Source organism: Myripristis murdjan, chromosome 13, assembly GCF_902150065.1.
Source record: "Myripristis murdjan chromosome 13, fMyrMur1.1, whole genome shotgun sequence".
In the NCBI taxonomy this organism is placed as follows: Eukaryota; Metazoa; Chordata; class Actinopteri; order Holocentriformes; family Holocentridae; genus Myripristis; species Myripristis murdjan.
In genome coordinates, this window is record NC_043992.1 from 30897957 (window position 1) to 30919063 (window position 21107).

Genomic DNA, 21107 nt, shown 5'->3' on the forward strand with positions numbered 1-21107 from the left:
GCCTGGTCCATGGATCCCGGGTGATCACTCTCACAGATGTGACAATTCACATCACATGGCTCTCTGTAGGTCAGATTAGCCTCACTCCCCATGGGGCAAAGCGCTGATATCCTTTATTTGGGCTCTGTGTGGTTGTTACTTAATGGGATTTGGGGAGGGGCTGGCTGCAGGGCTCTTTGACTGACCACAGGACAGGCCAATCCACGTTTCAGCAAAGTCCACTGTGTGTTTATGGGTGTGTCTGCATCTGTATGTGTGTCTGCCTCTGAGCTTCTGTGACCCATACAACATGTCCTTTGATCTCAGGTTTACCAATCAGAGTGATAATTACTGACTCACACACTCTGATTCACTTCCCCATTCATGACTCTGACACTCGTGTCTGTGTGTGTGTGTGTGTGAGTATATGTGCGTTGCAACACTGTTGGTGATTTGTGGATAAATTAAAATCTCATCGATCGGGCAGAGTTTTCCCAGCCATCCCCTGAGGTGATGAGGTCACAACAAGGTTTAGTCCTCACCGCTCTGTGCTGACGGGCATTGATTGGAAACAGCGGTTATTTCCCATTTCAGCAGTGTGTTGTCATGATGGGCTAATGCACACACACACACACACACGCACACACATACACATATACATGCACAGGCAGAGGCACAGGTTCTTTTCAATACTAATTTGATGATAAAGGGTAATTTCCACTTGCATGTGAGAATGTGGCACAAGTTGGGAGTTGTGCATACTCTTTAAATTCAGAGGAGTTGTGAAACTGGCTTTGTCATGCAAAGACACGTCACATCTTGGCCACAAACAACATTGCTTCCTTGTGAGCCTGACAGCAGCAATGTGGTCCAGATATTGATCTGACTGACCACAGAGGGAGGCCCTATAGCACAAGTCAGTGAGCAAGGAAATGAAGATTATCCCGATTATTCTGGCTTGAATCGACAAAGTAATATGAGTGTCTGGAGTCGTGAGGCAATGCCTATCATGTGTCACAAACATGGGGATGATAATGTCAGGCAACTCCTGTTATTTAATCTATTAATTTGGCAATCAAGTCAGATTCAGACATTTTAAAAGTGTACATTACAAATATGTATGATAAAGTCAGTTTTGGGGAAATTTAAAAATATATATATATTGCAATTTGAGGTTAACCAGTGACTGCAACAAAGCAATGGCAGTTGATAAAGCTGTTCCAGGAAGTTATGAAGCACTGAGAATGAGTCAAGCAGTAGTAAGCCACATGCATTAGTGATGTCGAAACTAAGGTGTGGCAGGTCTGCCGGGGCCCTCGGTTTGTCAGCCGACCGCTGGTGCGATAACAGCCGCACTGCACCTTTAACAAAAACGGGAGAGCCGACTATTTATCGAGTGACGTGAGACGCAGACTGCGTGCTGTGTGGACAGGAAGAGCCGAGGCGAGCGCACAGGGCACGGTGCGTCAAGCCAGCGAGCACAACGCCGGAAATCTGGTGGTTTGGACTCCGAAATGAGAAGGTAAAAAGTGCAACCCAAAAAAACAAAACCCTACAGAGCTGCACAGGGTGATAGCAACTGATATAATGTAACTGTAACTTCGTTTAGAATCAGTCATTACACTAAACATGGAGAAACTGTGTTTAATAACTAAACTAGCTGTGAAACTATTATTATTATTTTTTAAATCTTTTTTTTATTGATTTTCTTTTAATCTGTAATCTGTGGATACTGCTGAAAAACTGCGAATTTCCTGCGGGATGAATAAAGTATCTATCTATCTATCTATCTATCTATCTATCTATCTATCTAAACTAATACTGTGTTCTATTTTATTTCTGGCTTGAAAGTACTTCATAAATGGTTAAATTTACGCTTATAAATTTAATAGAAATAACATATCCCCCCTTTGAATGTGTTCTTTATGTTCATTTAGGTAGGCTGGGTGCACTACAAGACAAACGTCTCACCGCACGCGGATCAGTGACGGTTTAATTTTGAAAGCGCACACCGGAAGTTGTGATTTTCCATTGTGGCGGATTGACGGCGGCAGCGGGAGCGCACCGTGTCTACTTGAACGAACACGGGGAGCCTTGCACAAGGACCGGCGGGGCTGTCGTCGGGGAGTCACCATGTCACATTACTAATGCTGGGTCTGGGTCCGAAACGGCTGTATTTAGACTGCGAGTGCCGGTAGTTGACGACCACGCCCCGTATCCACACAGAGCAGAGCCGTTGAAAACTGCTGGTGGAGGCGCAGCGGTGTGCGGTTTGAAACCCAGCAGGGCGGCTAGCGGGCTCGGAGAGGAAGCAGGGAGTGCTGGTTGGGGGTGAGACTGTTTGGGAACCATGAGAGAGTACAAAGTAGTGGTTCTCGGGTCCGGAGGGGTGGGCAAATCCGCACTGACCGTCCAGTTCGTGACGGGATCCTTCATAGAGAAATACGACCCCACGATAGAGGATTTCTACAGGAAGGAGATCGAGGTGGACTCCTCTCCGTCCGTCCTGGAGATCCTGGACACGGCGGGGACGGAGCAGTTCGCCTCCATGCGAGACCTGTACATCAAAAACGGCCAGGGGTTCATCCTGGTGTACAGCTTGGTCAACCAGCAGAGCTTCCAGGACATCAAACCCATGAGGGATCAGATCATTCGGGTGAAAAGGTACGAGAGAGTGCCGATGATTCTGGTTGGAAACAAAGTGGACCTGGAGGGGGAGAGGGAGGTCTCGTCCGGTGAGGGGAAAGCACTGGCGGACGAGTGGAACTGCCCGTTCATGGAAACTTCAGCCAAAAATAAAGGCTCGGTGGACGAACTATTCGCAGAGATAGTCCGACAGATGAACTATGCCTCAACACCAAATGGCGACGACCAGTGCTGTTCGTCTTGTGTCATTCTTTAAAACAAGGACAATCTTAAAGTTTTGTTCTTTGCTCAGTTTTCATTTTGCAATGGTAAGTGAGCCACTTATTTACTGCTCCTTCAAGGTAGACACACACACTCACAGAGAGAGAGAGAGAGAGAGCTGATGTAACGTTAGTTTAATCAAGAGGCACTGCCCCACATGTTGTAGGATAATGTTAATTCTAAAAGTGGTATTAAAAAAATTGCACACACTGAGCGTACAATACTGAATTCTTAATGTATGTTCAAAGTGCTCAAATTTCAACAACCAGCTCTTTTCTTGTTCTGCTTTTAATCTGAACCAAGTAAGTTTAGTGCCAGTTGCTGGTTCACATCCTTAGTTGTAGCCAGCAGCCTAGGGCACTTTGCAGTCTTTTGTTTTGCTAAGCAGATTGGGGAAGTGTCTGGCTCATTTGCAGAACTGGAGGGGCAGACTGTGACTGCCTGAATTACTTCACTCAAACTAAACTGTTGAATCTGTAGATCTGTCAGACTCTTAGCATTTCTGGTAAAAGCATTTCAACAATGAGGTCATAAGAAAGCAGAGAGATTCATGTATGTCATGTTTGGCCTACATTCATGTGGCTGAGAAGATGTGAGTTGAGGGGAGACTGTAAACTTGTTGTGTACTGACGTAGGCATAATCCTGCGCATTTTACACTGTGAGAAGTTTGTACCGTACATTTATGCCTGTTTGTATGTCTTGTCTGCGGCAGTGTGTTGCAGGAAGTGTGTACTGTTGAGCTCTTCTTCATGTCTCACCCTGGCCTTGGAGGAAAATGAAGGGAGGAATGCTACAGGGGGACGAGAGGAGGAGGAGGAGGGGAGCAACTGAGAAGGAGGGAGGGGTCCACCACTCTTCAGGAATTCTGCTGGGTTGGAGTATCTTCGCTGCACGATCAGTGTTCACCATTGATGTCAACACAGCGTCAGATCCAGAGTTTCAGCCATCTCTCCCCCCCTCATCACCACCAACAACATTTACCCCCTGGTTCCGATTGTACTGACGACTTGGAACAAAACCCTGACAGCAAAGATACGGCGACCAACACTTAGACGCACATAAATGGATATTTCTATATAAGAAGACAGAGGGATAGAGTATATTTTGTTAAATGACTGCACAGCTTGGGGTGGGTAAAAGATTTATTGGGTGATATTTCTCCCTAACCCATTTTGGAGCGATGTTCCACAACACTCGAAATCCTATTTTTTTTTTTTTTTCTCCAAAGTCAAAAGAAATTGACACCACTCAGCTGTGGGTGGAGTGATGTGACGAGTGCCACTTTTTTTGCTTCATCTCCTCTTCGGTGTGTGAGAGGACCTTAACTGAAGTGACATGGGGACGGGGACCTGTGACTTGACCGCCCTTGTGTCGAGTGCCTTTCCTAAACAAATCAGCTGTTCAGATTTAGTGCCAACCCACATGTATCACCAAAAGAACCCTTCAACATGGCAATCCACAAAGTAGTGAACTGTTTTTCTGGATAATCTCATAGGGGTGGAGGCAGGAAAAAAAAAAAAATATACAAGAGGCTTTTTGTTAATGGAATGGCGGTTTTCTTTCTGTTTTGAGTTGGCCTTTTATTGAAGTCTAAGGTGTTCATTTTGCAATGTCTACTTGGTTTATTGCCAAACTTATATATTGAAATACACAGGTACTGGAACCTCTAGACTTGATGACAACACCAAACGCTTACCTTCCAGATCGACTTGCATCAAAGGAATTCTGTCTGTTCTGTTTTATTCTGTCGTTGTTTTTAACAGGAAATGTGACGATGTATCGTTGACAAATCTAACCTGATTGTAAGTTTAATTTCAGACCAGCCTTTTAACAGTGGTCTGTCTGTTTAAAAAAAGAAAAAAAAAAGAAAAAGAAAAAAAGACTTTTAATACAAATTGCATTTTTTTAAAAAAAGAGACCAGGTTGTGTTTTCTCTTTTTGGAAATGTGTTTGCAGGGTTTGTCATATTTTACCATAATAGCTTGCTTTTTTTTTTTTTTTTTTTTGTTAGTTTGCATAGCTTAAACAACAGCAGTAGTTTGGACAAGTGTTCATCATTCCTCAAACAACAACAGCCTTACAGTGTCAGAAATACAGATTTCCGATTCTTACAAAATGTGCAAATGGGATCAAGATGAAAGTGCCTGAATCCACCCATCATCTACACCTACGTTAACAGACAGCTGAGGCTAGGACATGCAGCACTGGAGAAATTTCTCCTTTTAACTGTGTGGGTGTAGCAGCGTTTTCAGCCCAGAGCTTGGGTCTAGGTACAATCTGTGTGGGTGTAGTGGTGTGATGTGGAGAGGGCCGGTATGACTGAGCGAGCCCAGCGCTGCTGTGTTTACCTATGGGGATTACCTAGCCTCGGCTGGCTGGTCGACTGCAGCATGGCTTGGGGGGGAAAGAGTAAACAAACACAAGCCAAGCCTTGCATAGAGACTCGTGTTTCTAAGAGTGGATATATGCCAGGCTGTGCTGATCTTTAAACTGTCTGGATGCATATTATGGGCATATTATGGTATGAATGTGTCGTGTAGGTCTTGTAGGAATGTGTCTGCCTATCAGTATTCTGCATAAGCTCAAACCCCATGTGCAAATGTGTGCAGGCCTATGTATCTCTGTGCCTATTAGCCAGAGCAGGCAATGGTGTCATGTATCCCGTCGGCTTTGGCTGCACCATGTGACCCTGGTTTGTGTGTGTGTCTCTGTGTGTGTGTGTGTGTGTGTGTGTGTGTGTGTAAGTTGGGTGGGTGGGTTGGTGGGGGCTTCTAGAGAGAGTGTGAAATGTCAGAGTTCTAAACAATGGCCACTGGATTGTGCCTCTCCAACAGGTGGGATCAGACAGCAGTGCACACACACAACAGGCTTTACATGCAGTGCCCACTCACATTTGTGTATGTGTATGTGTACGCAAAAGAAAGTGAAAGCAAAGTGCCTCCACATAAACACACACATTCCTCTCTGCACGTAAAAAAAAAAAAAAAAAAAAAAAAAAAGCACTTTGAACACATACCTCTGACCTGCATCTCTCTACCCGCTGCCTGCTTTTGTTTGTTTTCATTTCAGCAAATTTGCTGCGCATCTGTGCGGTTGTAGGTATCGAGCCACAGACCTTCCTGGTATGGGGAGAGTTTGTCTGCTGCAGGCCTTAGCTGTAGCTGTACCTATACTATACTGATACCTCCGTCAATGGGGTGTCAAGCCTAGTGGTGTATTTCCTATGAGGCCCTGATACAGATTGTGTGATTAGACATGTACAGAGCTGAGGTTGAACTCTGCCTGAGGCTAATACACAGTTAAACTGGTTGTGGATGAGAGATAAGTTATTATAGCTATGCCCCAGATACTGTAAATGCAGCCCCCCACCTCCAGCTGCTGCTCAGCTTCAATCTCTTGCTGTGGTATAAACATCTGATAGCAGAAGAATTTGCCCTTTGGAGAGGAAAGGGCCTGTTGAGTTCCTGGTATTCTTTTTCATCTCTCTCTACCTTTGGAGGGAGAAGGTGAAAGTTTCACTTCCTCTCCCTTATTTGCACACTCAGCATCAACTTTGCCTCCATGTAGCGAGGGCATATCGGTTTCAGTCCATCATTATTTGTCGCTGTGTCGGAGCCACATGTTTGAATGGTGCGATTTCAGTTTGTTCTTTCGATTTAAGTCCGTTTTTTAAAAAAGTTGCTGGTTTCACTTTAACAGGAAATTAGTGCTTCGCTGCTTTACAGATGGCCAAGCTTGTCAATGGTGGCTGCCTTTGGTAGACAGTCATATGATGTGGTTGCCATGGTTAAGGGGGGGCTGGGATGTGGTATGGCTGCTCAGGGTGGCCTCGTGACCTTTGGGAGCTCAGTCACAGCTAGAATGGCGACTGTAAGGGACGAGGGTGCTAAGCCTGTTTGATCAGTCATTCTTTCCTCTTAGTTGTCATTTTACGTTTTCTTTTTGCTTATCGATCGGTCTGTGTGTTTTCCTCTAAACCAAATATTTGAGATGTAGATATGTTTGTACGCTCAGTTCCACGATTCTTCATATAATTTTTGCCCGGATACAACAAAGTGAAAAAAAAAAAAATGGTGAAGACGAGGTTAAGTGTGTCGCTTAGCGCACAGATGCGAGGTCTGTGATTCTGGGTGTTTTCTGCTGTTGGAAGCATTTGCGCTGACAGGAAGTGTTGCGACAGAGCCAGTGAGAGTGGGTGGTGTGTGTTTGCATTTTTTACATGGGGCTTAATCACTATATAGGCTCCTTGCTGAATTACAGGCTTCTCTTGCTCTCCCCACGTCATCACGCTATTTTTAAGACTCTGTTGTGTTCAAGAGTGTGGTTTCATTTTTGCCCTTTTTTTTTTTCGCTTGGCAGATGTGCGGAGTGCTGTTATGTATCTGTCCTAAGGAGTGTGCTCTCAGAAATTTATTTGACTCTTATTCTTTTCTATCTTGGCGCACTCTTCTTGCATTTAGGCACATCACGTCGCTTGACAAGTCTAATTAAAAATGAGAAATGGGTCTGCCTGCAAAGAAAATATGTATGACAGTGTAGGGAATTTTATTAAGTGTGTGTGCATGTGACTGTTTTTTTTTTTTTTTTTTTTTTTTTTGTGACATTACCATAACAACACTGGAGCAGCCACTGGCTCCATGTTTGCCTTACTCGTGAAGGCTGAATAAGCTTTGCCTTGCTCTCTCACTCTCTCTCTTCCACTCACATGCGCACACATACACACTGCAATTAACCTACATTGTTCACACTTAAACACACGCTGCAGTACACATTCCTGCAGCATTCCAGCACCCAGGTTTTATCCAAACGCGAGCAGAGGAGGCATCACTCACCTCCTGTGATGTATCAAGGCACCACTGCAGCACAGTAACAGTGCAGTGGATTAGATATGACAGTTCCTTTATTATCCAATTGTTGCTTAATCCCTACAGCCTTATTAGTTCCTCTGACCGTACTGTACTTTGAACAGTGGTATCACTCGGTTTTATGAGAGCTAAATTGTGACTGATCATCCACTAATATTTAATTTGGAGCAACAGAGATGTATGTTAATGGTTCTGGTATAGCATAAGTGCCCTATGTTATCCTCAGTACAGACATCTGGGCTTATGAAAGTGTCATTGCTACATATCTATTGGCCTGAGCAAACATATCGAAGATCAGCTAGCTGTTCCTGAGTATTATCCCAAGCCAGTATGAGCTTAAATGTCATGACTGTTACTAGCTGATAAGGATCTCTGGACAACTTCATTCAGCTCAGTCCCTGGTGATCAGGGAGTGGCCTTCTAACTCAGAGCTGACAGACTGGGAGACTGTGCCGGGATGGGAATGCCCTGGAATTCCTCTCATTCCCATCATTCCTTTAACTGTACTGTCTGGACATGTCTTTAGCCCGCACTGAAAGAGAGGTGGAAAGAGGGAGAATGTTGCGAGAAAGGAGAGAGCATATGCAAAGCAGCAGCGTTATCTTTTACATTTTTGTTTTGACCTTTTTCTCATTCATTTTCGCTGTTTGCACATGAAGCTTCAACTCATTTCTTCTTGGAAATTAGTTCTCCCTCTGTGTTGTGTCTTTCCTAATCATATCTTTGATGGAGAAAGATTTGGGACAAAGAGAATGGGAAGAAAGGTTAGTGTTTTGGAAAATGGGATATCTCAAGGGGAGGAGAGAGAAATGGGAAAGCAAAGGTACAGAGGGAGAAAGAGGGTGGGGGTGTGGGGGGCTGGCATAGATGAGGGATAAAGGAGAAAGTGCAGGGTTTGTCTAAACAGGCCTCCAGACACCGCCCCACTGTGTCACAAGATGGATCCCACTGGGCACACAGTCAAGCTGCTCTTTATACCCATCCTCATATAATCATAGCTCAGTTGCCTTGGAACGCACCAGAGCCAGCTCTGAAAGAAAACTAGGCCAAAAGATCCAGTCAGACAGGACTAGTTACTAGCGGCACCCCTGTGTAGTTTTAGAGCTCTTGTTAATGGGTGTCACCGAGGACAGCTAATGCTTAAGGACCTGATTTGTAATTGAGTTTGAGTTCAGTTACAATCAGCGCTTAATTATGATGGGCAAATCAGGTCATTTCATGTACGGAGGCATGGCCGGAATTTTATTTTCTTTTGCCTAAGGTGCAATTAAAAGTAAAATTAGCACATACAGCTGCCAGGATAAATTCCCAAATGTGTGGAGTATTAACCCCCTGAATGACACATATGATAGCACAGTTTTAACTGTAACCAGGCACCGCTGCAGTCACTTGGCAGACTAGATGTAGTTGTTGAGTCCTGGGTGTGGTTTCTCACTTGAACGACAGACTAGTTTTTCTGCCAGAGCGCTTTCAAAAAGTTTGCTTTTAAAGGTTTCCCAATAGTTTGTTTGTTCCAGTGTTTGAATTTAGGCTTATGTCAGATGTCTGCATGTGATATATGATCTTACTTTTAGAGAAGCGTCATAAGATACAGAGAAGGCTTGATCACACTGCAAAAAAAAATCTCCCTCTCATAAAGTCATTTGGTGTCACATTCAGTGTTAAATTCTTTAAAACAAGTGAAAAAAATCTGCCAGCTGAATGAGATAATCCCACTTGTTTTCAGTGCTCATCAACTTGCTTCCATAATATTCTTAAATGGCATTTTCTTAATACGGGCGGGCTCATCTGCCTTATTCTGCCTTGTGTCAACATTTTTATACGAGTCCCTAGAAAAATCCTTGGATCAAGTGAAACTGCATTGAAAACAAGTCAAATTATCTCATCCCACTGTTATTTTTTCCACTGGCTTTTTAAATACAGATTTTCAGTACTTAATATGAGACTAAATGACTTGTTGAGGTTTTTTTGCAGTGCAGCCAGTGCAAGTGACCATATGCATAGCATGTTGTGTCAGCAAAAGGAGGATTTAGTGACACCAGGGAGAACAAAAAGTAATGGTATTAAAATATGTAATTGGTTAGTTGGGGCAAAGTTCTTTTTTTTTTCTCTTCTTCATAACCTATAAATACCGCAATTGCCTCCCCTTTAATCACCACCACAGGGAGGTCACAGCGCAGGCTTGGCTACAGAACTGCACCTCCAGAGCTGGAAGTGATTCAGTTCAGTGTCTTGGCCGAGGATGCTTCACCCGGGCAGGATGCTCGCCATCCATGGGCGTGAACCTGGGCCTTCTTCCTACTCATCACACGATCCTGCTTTTACAATCCTAAATGCAGTGAAATAAACCTAACCAACATCACAAAGCATACACATCATTTCCTGTAGGTTTTTTACCCACACATATCCCCTTCCCCCTATGTATTTTCCATCCCCCATCTGGCAGATCTGTGGTCAGAGGAGGTTGTGTGGCATCCTGCTCCAGGGCCTGATGCTGGGTCATGTGACTCTGCCTTCCGCCACCCTGGCATTGCCCTCCTGTCACCACGGCAACTTCAGCGTTCTGACTAACATGCCGTGACATCCATGACCTCCCTCCCCCATTTGTTATCCCATTTCTTTTCTCGTTCCATCGTCTTTCTCCCCTCCTCTCCAACCGTTCTGACTCTGCTCTCATCATAACACCGTAGTCCTTGGCTCCTGTCACCTCTTTCTCCCAATTTAGATTGCGATGCCTTTCTAAGTATTTGTCATTCCATATCTTCCCCTGAATTCATGCAGCCTAGTTCATCGGTAGAGAAGAGAACTGAAAAGGCTTTTTTTTTCAAGATAGAAAATTCTGTTAGTGTAACAATGCTAGGGTTGGTACAAAGCGTACCTCATTCTTTGCGTTCATAATTGGTTTTAATCAGCATACAATAGCTGGAGTGACGTCTGTGCAAGATTATTGTCACTCCCAGCATCACCAAAATGATATTTGAATAAGCCTGTTTGTTTAGTTGTATGCTCCTCTACCGTTTCTGTCCTCCTCCCCCGGCATAGGAGAGCATGATCGCATTTTCTTTATCATCAAAGTCTCCTCCTGAGGCAAGTTTATGCAACACCTCTTTTATAACCTGAGCAACCAGGGGGCAGAAGGGCAATCTTGTGGGAGAGAGCTGCTGCAAAAAGAAGTGTTCAAGTTTTCATGTGCAGAGAAAAGGTAGTGAGAGAAACCTTGCGTGTGCGTGTGTACGTCTTCATGTGTCTGTGGGATTCTCACAAACACTGCCTTATTTTTGGTGGTAGCTCTAAGGATGTGATTTATTTATTTCTTTGCTTTTTTTTTGTCGCATCAATTTTCATCTCCTCCTTACTCCATTTGTTTAAAGGAATCTTTTCCCCTTTGCTCACCTCAATAAATGGTGATAATGACCTTGACACTGGCAAAACTAAAAGTAACGATCACATTAACAAAACAATCACATCTTGTCAGCTCGCCTACACAGTTATAGACCTATGGTTTCCAAACATTTTCATAATAACTGAAAACACCAAACTCATTTTGCAGCCTTTAGATGAATCTAACACAGCTACTAACCAACAAGGATCTTTTTTTTTTTTTATTCAGCCTACCTTACAGCTTGGGAAATGGAAAGATTTTTTTTCTTAATGTTTGCATGAGCCAATTGTCGGTTCCTTCCAACACAGTCTCGTAAAAATACTATCCAAGACAGGCCCGTTTTAAACACAAAAATCCAATCAGTAGTCATATATAATACTCATGACATAAGCTCTTCTCTTTAGAGTTAAAAACTTCTCTGTCAGGCAAAGTCTGTAAAACTACATTTTTTTTCTGGCACATAACTGTTTTCCTCAAGTCAAATCAAGATTTTTCTGTTTAGGAAGTGGTTTCCATATTTGGTCAGGGCAGGAAGTGTGCGTGTATCTGTGCAGGCAAATTGACTTGTTGAGTGTTCAACTGTTTTACTCTGCGAAAGTACACGTACACCCCACCCAGAATGCCAGAGCATGTGTCTCACACACACCGACACACGGCACCCGGAAGTGAGCGTGACAGTGCAGAAGTCAGAATCAAACACTCCAGCCTCCCAGACCAAAGCACTGCTGACACATAGCACCAGATTATCACCTCATGAGTCACACATGTCTTTCGTTTTCGCTGAAACCTCCGTGGCTCTTTATGCTGATGTGGTTCGTATGCACGCATGCAGGTGTGCGCCTCATCCCTAGATGTAGCTGCACGATGCTTATGCAAGAAGTGAGCTCAGGCCTACATATGTTACCTTTAAGATGTAGAAGATGGCCCAGCTTTGACCCTCCACGCTGAATTGATTTCTGGAGATTCTGGAGAGGCTAGGCTGTGAGGAAATTGCTCATATCCTGTGTGGAGCTGTGGAAGAGGAAGTCTCCTGTGACACAGGGAATCTCCAGTCCACTGACCCACATCACCGGACTCTGCCGCTGTCGCTTGTTGTGTACACTTCATCTAATGCGACACTTAGAATACTGTAAACCTACAAAGATTTCTATCACAAGTTATAATTTTGATGTCAGTATTTGGAAAATATGTTGCGATTTTATACTGGTGTAATTACAGTTATGACAGTGTCCAAATTTCACAACCAATTAAATTCAAAGTGCCAAAGGTTTAGTTTTAAGTTCAAAAGAACTGTTTGAGATGAGTGGGAGGCTTAGAGAGAGTGTGTGTATGTGTGTGTGTGTGTGTGTGTATGTATGCCATCACAACCACGGACCATGGACCACAATAATGGCCTTACCAGCGTGATTTAACTCAGCCACTATCTCCCTCTCATAAATGCACAAGTGTTGCACAATTTTTTATTTTTTTTTTATTTCCTGAAAAAGAAAGCGAGGAATGAGACATGCAATCTGTTTGTGCTTTTATGCTAATAGCTTCCTGGGCTACAGTCACAGTAAGATAACTGGAAAGTGTGTTTAACAGACTGAGGCTGCTCATAAATCTGAGCATCACTGTTCCCTTCTGCCTTTCGCACCCTAAGCTTGGGTACAAAATAATTTGCTGATCACTTGGTGCTCTTGATTTCACCGCCTGGCTGCTTTAACTTCGGCATATCCTAATCCCTCTGCCTGTGGGCCTTTATGGAGACAAATCCAGAAGGGTGGGTATCCGCTGGAGATAAAAAAAAAAAAAAATTGTCATGAAGAAGTCAAAAGCAGAAAGTTGGGAATACCCAGCGTTCCCTCAGAAAAGAATTTCAGACCGACTGAGTTCATTTGGAGCCAGAGTCTTGGACCTGATGAAGCCATTTTACTGAGATGATTTACTATGGGCAACACATAGCCCCTAGCACCATTCCCTATGAACTGCACAAAGTACAACACATGGCACTGTCCACCGTAATAATTGTCACATGTCCCATGTGATCTGAGGCTGTGTGAATGGTGTCCTGTGTTGGTGATCGCAGTGCTGACAGGAAGGAAGGGTGTCTCCATCTAAGACTTCCTGTCCTGCTGTGACTCAGTGCTGGACCCTGTGCTGTTCTTTTCCTTTTCCCTTCTCTCTTCTCTTCCTCCCTTCAGGGCACGTTGACACTTAGGCTACTCCTGACTTACTTCTCTCACTTGAACTTTTCTTCATTTGGTTTCTACAATTCCATCTGTCCAGGTTGTGGAAAGTCAAGGTTATCAACTAGCTGCTTGCTCCTGCAGTCTTCTTTTTTTTAAAATTGTTTTTCAAAATCTATTTTTTTGTTTGTTTGTTTGTTTTTATCTTGCATCTCCAGGTTTTGAGATTTACCTGCTTGTCTCTCTCCATGAATTTGTTCTCTGGAAAAGTAAACTGTCGTTAAAGTCTGAAACACAGACACAAAATGTTGAGGAGCTGTCATGTTTTGAATGATTTTCTAATCATGGCGATATTGACTGACGCCTGGAGTGTTTCTTGTTAAGTTTGTGAGCTGTCAGCTGCAATGAAATGTCATCCAGCTGAGAGAGGGAGAGAGAGGGAAATCACTCAGGCAGTAAAGTCTGTTAGGAAGGACTTCTGAGATGGGGGGGGGGGGGGGCAAAGGGGAGACAACAGATCAATAAAAAAGAAATGACAGAATAGAGAAATAAAACTGTGAAAGAGAGGGTGAGTGTTGGAGACAAGCTGGAGATGACAGAGGTGTGGAAAAGACTGGAGGAGGAGAGGGGGGCCTAGCTGCTGGTCTCCCATTCAGGCTAATGACATTAGTGTCGCTGAGCGGGCGGATCATGTGGTGGAGTCATTACTGCTCTTCATTTATTTCCTGTGACACTCCTTTACAAATTCCATCATGTCAAATGTCCTGTAGAGCAGGGGCGTGTCCAGGGAGGGGCCTAGGGTGGCACTGGCCCTTTAGGAGTTTTTTTGTGGTGCCCCCCTTTCTAAACGTGGCACATGATAGATTCCAAAACTCATAACTTAATCAATCACGCTATTATGCAGACAATGAAGTTATACCGACCCAACAAGTTTGCGTGCATTCCTCTGCCCAAAGGTCTTCAAATTCACAGTGGAATGACATTTTGAGAGTGGCTCACCTTCTTAACTAATTGTATTTCTTATTGAAACAGGTTGTCGGGATTAACATGGAGAGGCAGTGTGAACCAGTGGGTCAGTTAGGAAGAGAAAGGCAGTTTTATTAGATGGGAGGGTGTGATTGTTCAAAGATTTTTTTTTTTTTTTTTTTTTCTGTTGAAATTTTTGGTTCATGCCTGCTAGTTCCTCATGATGTCAGTATTGAAGGTGCACTGTGTTCCAGACTGCTGAAGTAATTGGATTTTGATATAAAAATACTCAAATTGAAATTTAATGAGTTTGGTTGGCCCGGTAGCTCACAGGACAAGAGCACATACCACCTGTTAAGTCTGAGTCCTGGGTTCAAATGCGGCTCCAGGCCATTTGCTGCACATCATCCCCTCTCTCTCCCCTGCCTTTCCCGTCTCTCTCTACAGTGACTGTCGAATACAGCAGAAATGCCAAAAAAGTAAATTCTTCGGAATTGTATATGTGAATATTCTGGCAATGAAAATGAGCCAAAAAGTTGAAGTTATTTCTCATTTCACTGTGACTTTAAGCCAAGTGCAGATTTTCAACCGTAACCCTTGATATAATTAGAGAGAGAGAGACATGACTGTTATCTAGTGCCAGTGTATCAAAGTTGCTAATTTGCCAACATTAATTGATACACTGCTCATTAACTACAAAAGGGGATTCGTGCTCCAGTAGAAGAGTTTACACCAACAGAACTGTCTGGAATTGATTAATGAAAGGGAGACACACACTCGACCTAAAACATTTACTCATAAATTAGCCTAAATGTCATGAGCACGTGTTATTAAACTGTTTATAATGCTAAGTTTGTGTGTTCTGTTCATATTTTAATTAGATTAGCTGACCTGGACACACCACTGCTGTACAGTTAGGCCATATATCCACACAAAGTAGGGTAAATTTGAAAATGCATCTTTTTTTCTTGCTTCAAGCCTTCCAGCCACATTAAGCCGGCGATGTCCTCCCATGAAAACAAAGCTTTTCAAAAACAGTCATAAATCTGAAGGGTGTGTAAATCTGGAAATGTCAGTCTGGCGTTTTCATGTGGAAAATGGATAGCCTTGTTTTCAGAATCCCACTGTGATTCAATGAGGTCAGGCTATGTCTCAATCAGAGATGATTTACTGAAGTCAGCGCTTGTTTCACTTATGGACCAAGTCCATTGCTCAGCATTGAACAAGCACAGTAGGTTAATAGACTGCACCATCAGACATTGCAACAACTTTCAGACTGGTTAATTGTTTGTTGTGTAATTTATCAATGCTGCAACATTTCTTGAGAACAGAAGAAATTGCCAAATTTTGTTTGCTGCTGTGTTTTTTTTTTTTTTTTTTTTTACTGACATGAAGGCATCATCAGAGAATTTGTTGACCGGCCAGTCAGGCATCTTGTGCAGATTTTGATCAAATGTACCCCCGAGAATGAAAGCAGTTCCAGACCTCAGGACTTCACAAGGGCTGGATCCAGGCTAGAAAACAAGCTTTCTGAAAATGATGACTTAAGATCATCATGTGATCTAGCGAATGCTCCTGCGTTTGTACAGCAAAAGTTGTGTAGGTGCGTGCATGCACAAAAGGGAACTTTCTTTGTTTTCAGGAGTTTCAATGTGGATGGCTGGATTCCAGAAAACTAGTGGGGTGTCGTGTGGATGGAGGGCCAAAACGGTATTTTCGGATTTACCCAGCTTAGTGTGGACATGGTCTTAGGTCCTTACACAAACCCCATAGCCCTGAATCTGAAGAAATGGGCATAGAAAAAGCAAACACACTCATGGAAACTACACCTCTCCCAGAGTGACTGTGTCAGCTTCCACACACGAGTGCACCAGCACATCTCTGAATGCTTGTAATATGAAGTCTTTTCTTCTTCCCATCCGCTGATTCAGCCTCTGGGCTTGCCTTCTCATGTCATCTCTCTGTGTGTAAGCCTCCAGACCATATGGGCACTGAGGGGCTTAGCGGACCTCCAGCCAGCCCCCCTTCGAGGGCCTGCTGGTTCAGGGGAATTTGGGGCCATCTTGTTATCTATTCAGCTGCTTGAAACGTCCTGTCTGTGGATGAAGAAATGTCCAAAGGCTTGTTATCTCTCTGTTGTCTTGCTTTCTCTTGCTTCCCATTTCCCCATTCCTCTTGATTTTTTGTTTATACCCTTTCTGTGTCAATTAAAGGCTTTGTGTTTTGCATAATGTGGAAGCAAGTGTAATTTACCGCTTACCACTGGACAGGGTTTTCAGTGTTGTGTTCATCATTATTTTGTGGGACTGTGATCTCTGGATCTCGGCATTCCAGGATGGGCAGATGGCTCTATCCTGCTCACCAATGGGCTCTTTCTGAGTTCTCTCTCTCTCTCACTTACATACACAATCATGTGTGTGTGTGTGTGTGTGTGTTGTTTTAGGAATATCTGCTCTGTGGACCATATGGTACAACACTGCCTGCTGGGCAATGATAAATCCCGCATGCAAAGGCAGCACAGACACCAGTATAGACACACTCATGCATGCACGAACACACACACACACACACACACACACACACACACACTTCACACCATTACCCCAGCCTTTGTATGATGTGGTGCATGTGTTGTAGATTGTAATTTAGTCTACACCTTCACATCTGTTGCTGAATCACTGCACTTGCCCCCCATGATTGTCCCACCCGTGTGTCTGCTGTCTATCTGCCTGTCTCTCTGCTCTCCTGTTTGTCTTCCCTCCTTCCTACAGTGGCTGCTTTGCTACTTGCCTGCCTCTACTTGTCCACATCCCATATTTCCCGCCTTCCTCCAAGACATCTTGCCCAAAGTCTACCTGAGTCATCAGGCGTATTTTGAGCCCGATACAAAACTCAACTCATACCTTCAACCCCCACATGCAGCCACCCATATGGGAGTCTGTCAATCTGCTCTCTCTTCTCTCGCTCTCAGAAAGCTGCATGTGTTCCCTCTCTGTGACTTTTTTTCTTTTTTTCCCGTCCATCTCTCTGACTAATATATGTATTTATGAAATTGCGCCTCTTACATAAATCTGACTTTTCAATCTGCTCATTGTGTTGTGTGTGTGTGTGTGTGTGTTCCTGTCTGTCTGTCTGTCTGTGCCTATCTGTGCAGACTTGCAGTAACAGCCAGACAGAGAGAAAAGAGAAGGTCGCTGAAATCAAAGTGTTCCCAAGCTCCCTCTCCTCTAGTCGTTCTTTCTTTCTCAGATTAGACTGAGCACATAAAACCATTTACCTCAGTGTCTTTGAACATCGGTAAACAATGGAACATGGTGTTTTCTTTGGCAACACGGGATGGAGACAGATTGAAAACCCCCGTGGCATAAATCCTCCACCCCCACTGCATCTTGTGCCTTAATGTTTGTTAACTGTCTAACATGGTAACACGGTTGATGGCACAGCTGGAAGAGAAATTGAGAGAGAGACATAGAAAGACAGTAGTGCAGAGAGACAAGGCTATCAGAAAATGGTGCGCCGGGCCTCGGTATTTTTGTCTGTTTTTAGACAGTCGAGCAGAGACAGACAGGGATGAAGACAGTGGCAGTGAGGGAGGGAGGTTAAGGATAAAGAGATGGGCATGGGAACAAAAGCAACGGCATTTAATGTGAAACAGAATTTCAGAGGTACTAGCTTAGTCGCCATGACAACAACACACTCGAACCAGCATTTAATTGGTGCTGTCTGCACTTGTCTGTTTTATCTCCATCCACTCCCGCAGTATACAGTATGTAATTACACTGTGATTTGTGGGTACGTGTGTACAAGCACAAACCTGCCTGCAATTAATGTTATATTCACATTGTCTTCCGTCTATGTTATGTAATCTGGGTCTTTACATTTCTCCTATTAGGGATTTCGGTTGATGCCGTTAAATACTAGGCTTAAATTCTTAGACGACCAAAATTAAAAACAAAAACAACCACTAAGAAGTGCAAAGGTCAGAGCCCTATAACACACAGAGTTATATGTCTCTGATATTACCAATAAGGACAGTGGTAGAAAAAAAAAATTTGATAGCAAATGGAGTGGAGGAGAGGTGAGATGATTCAGTCAGGAGAGGGGATTTTTTGAGACGTCAGACAAGATAAATCCTTTGTGTGAGTGCATGTGTGAATGCCTGTGCCTGTGTATGCACTGCAAAAAAAAAAAAAAAAAAAAAAAATCCTCCATCTTAACAAGTCTCATATTAAGTGTTATAAGCTTATTTTCCTTAAAAGCAATGATGAAAATCATCCAGTGGAATGTGATATTCTCTTTTATTTTGAATGCAGTGTCGCTAATCTTAGAAATTTTTCTGGCAATATTTTAAATATTATAAATATGCTGCAACACAGCAGAATAAGGCCGATCAGCCCACTAGTAACAAGAAAATGATAGTTCTTGAAATTGATTAGGATTGAAAACAAGTGGATTTCTTTCATTTGTTCCAAGAAAAAGATAGATTTTAAGACTGAATATGAGACTAAATGACTTGTTCAGATAGGGATTTTTTTTGCAGTGTAAGGTTGGGGAGGGTACATGTTTTGCGGTGGCGTGTGCTTGCCTGTATGAGTGTATCACTGTCTTATGTTGCATATCTATAGCTCACATCCGTGGTAACACTTAAAAGCTGGTGTTATTGGATATAACATTCACACTCTGTTCACACCCCTGCCAGATTTTGGTCTCAGCCTGAGGGACTCCTTTATCCACTTTACACACCGTATATTACGATGTGGGCCTAGAGGCGTCATTTGTGTAAAATTTACTGTATCTTCCTGTTCGATCCTACAAAATCAGTCTTCTGTTTGTACCAGTGTAACAAGCAATCACGATCTTAGCCGTCAGAGGATGTTAGGTTTTCATGTCGAGAGTGGATTCTACAGTGGCTGATGTGACGCGCAGGTTTGGCTTAACGCTTGTGCACAAGATCCAAGGCAGCCAAGCTTGTAAGAGAAGAGGCTGTTTTTATTTCATTTGGCTCCAGGCATGTCTCGTGCTCAGGCTTTGTCTAATGATTCTTTTTTTTTTTTTCATGCTTCAGTGTCAATATTTGTTGTAACAATGCTTAGGCAGCGCTGAAAAGCCATATGTACACTGTGAAACATTTGGGGAGAAAAAAAAAATGGAGGAATTGGACTTAAAAGCAAGAGGCAGTGGTACCAAAGTTGGCGAATGGCAATTTATCTCAAGGTGCAGAGTTCGGTGTGTTTTGTATGAAGCTCCCCACGGGTTATTTGTCTATTTTCAGAGAACTGGAGGCGGGAAAGAGCAAGTTTTCAAGCCAGAACAAGATGATAGTGAGATGTTGTCTTAGGAATGTTGCAACTGTAGTGACAGAGACGATTATGTCCAGGATGAGAGGACAAAATAAGCAGACGAGGATGAAGTGGATGAGTTGACGGGTTAGCTCAGGAGTGGATCAGAAGAATTGGTGAGCGAATATTGGTGGCCAGCGCATGTAGAGGTGCACTGCCTTAAAAATCACAAAAAATGACCATTTATCAGCAGTCATAGATAGATAGATAGATAGATACACACACACACACACACACACACACACACACACACACACACACACACTTGCACTCGCACTCGCACTCGCACTCATACACAGTCAGACTCAGCTGTGCATTCCTGTGAAGTGAATTCACTCCCCATGCCTCCTGAGGCACACACACTAACACACACACACTTTCTTTCTCTGACACACACTAACACACACACACACACACTTTCTTTCTCTGACACACACACACACACACACACACACACACAGTTTTCTGGCTGTGTCTGAGCCTGCAGTTGATAAGATAGGGTTGGGTTGCGCGGCTGCAGGCAGATACTATTGTAACCGTTGACAGGAAGCTGAACCGGGGCGGGATGGTGTGGCTCCAAATGCACATGCCTGCTTGTGTCCAACAGTCTGTGTGTGTGTGTGAGTGTGTGGTTGCTTGTTTGAACGTTTGCACCCCCACCAATCCCCCCCTCCCTCCCTCCCTCTCTCCCTCCAACAGCCCTGTCAAACTTTGGCCAAATGTGCTCCCAAATTCACTGTTTCCCTCCATGAATGCTTCTTCTCACTTATGGACTGAGTGGGCTCTTGTGCTTGGTGTGACTGAGCGCGTCTGGCCAAAGGGAGGGCAAAGAGAGAGAGGGCCCATACTGTAGGTCAGCCTGCATTCTGCCATGCGGCCACCAGAAGGGACAGTGGGGTAACTGTACTGGCTGGCACCATTGTATTTGGCTGAATGAAGGCCCTGTTGCAGGCACACAAACACATAGACTCAATGTATATAGCTCGGTTTTCTATCAGAGTCACTGGGGTTCAAGTGCTCCAGTCAAATTTACACAAAAACAAGAGGGGGGGAGAGAAAGACGGTGAGTTTTTCCCCATTTGGAGCCTTGATCATCCCTACTCCCAATTTAATATTTCCAAGATGAATGATGTGCTGTTACTACTATCCCAAATATACTGACAAGTCAATTAATCTCCTACTCAGTGTTGAAGAAATCATATTTTTCTTAAAACAAGTGAGTCACATGTTTCCAATGTAGTTTCACTTAGATTTTTTATTTTTCTGGGACAAAGAATGTATGTTGAAACTTTTCCTTCCACACTGCGTTGCAATTGACAATGTAGCGCCGTATTATAGCAGTACAGCATAATTCTGTTCACATTTCACTGTAAATTTCGATCATTTATTTATAGTTAAGGCAGCATAAGGCGGATTATCACACTAGTATCACTGAAATGACACTTGAAGGAAGAAAATTCTGGAAACAAGTGGATTAGCATTGGAAACTACTAGCAGATT

General features: G+C 43.5%; 1 protein-coding gene across 1 annotated transcript; it reads left to right on the forward strand.

Moving 5' to 3' along the window:
* The first annotated feature begins 1406 nt into the window (after nt 1-1406).
* LOC115370599 (ras-related protein Rap-2b) lies at nt 1407-4485 on the forward strand. Its single transcript, XM_030067697.1, has 3 exons — nt 1407-1501; nt 1917-2933; nt 3600-4485. Exon 2 carries the CDS (start codon nt 2330-2332, stop codon nt 2879-2881), a length of 552 nt encoding a protein of 183 aa, XP_029923557.1. The 5' UTR covers nt 1407-1501; nt 1917-2329; the 3' UTR covers nt 2882-2933; nt 3600-4485.
* Nucleotides 4486-21107: the final 16622 nt, after the last annotated feature.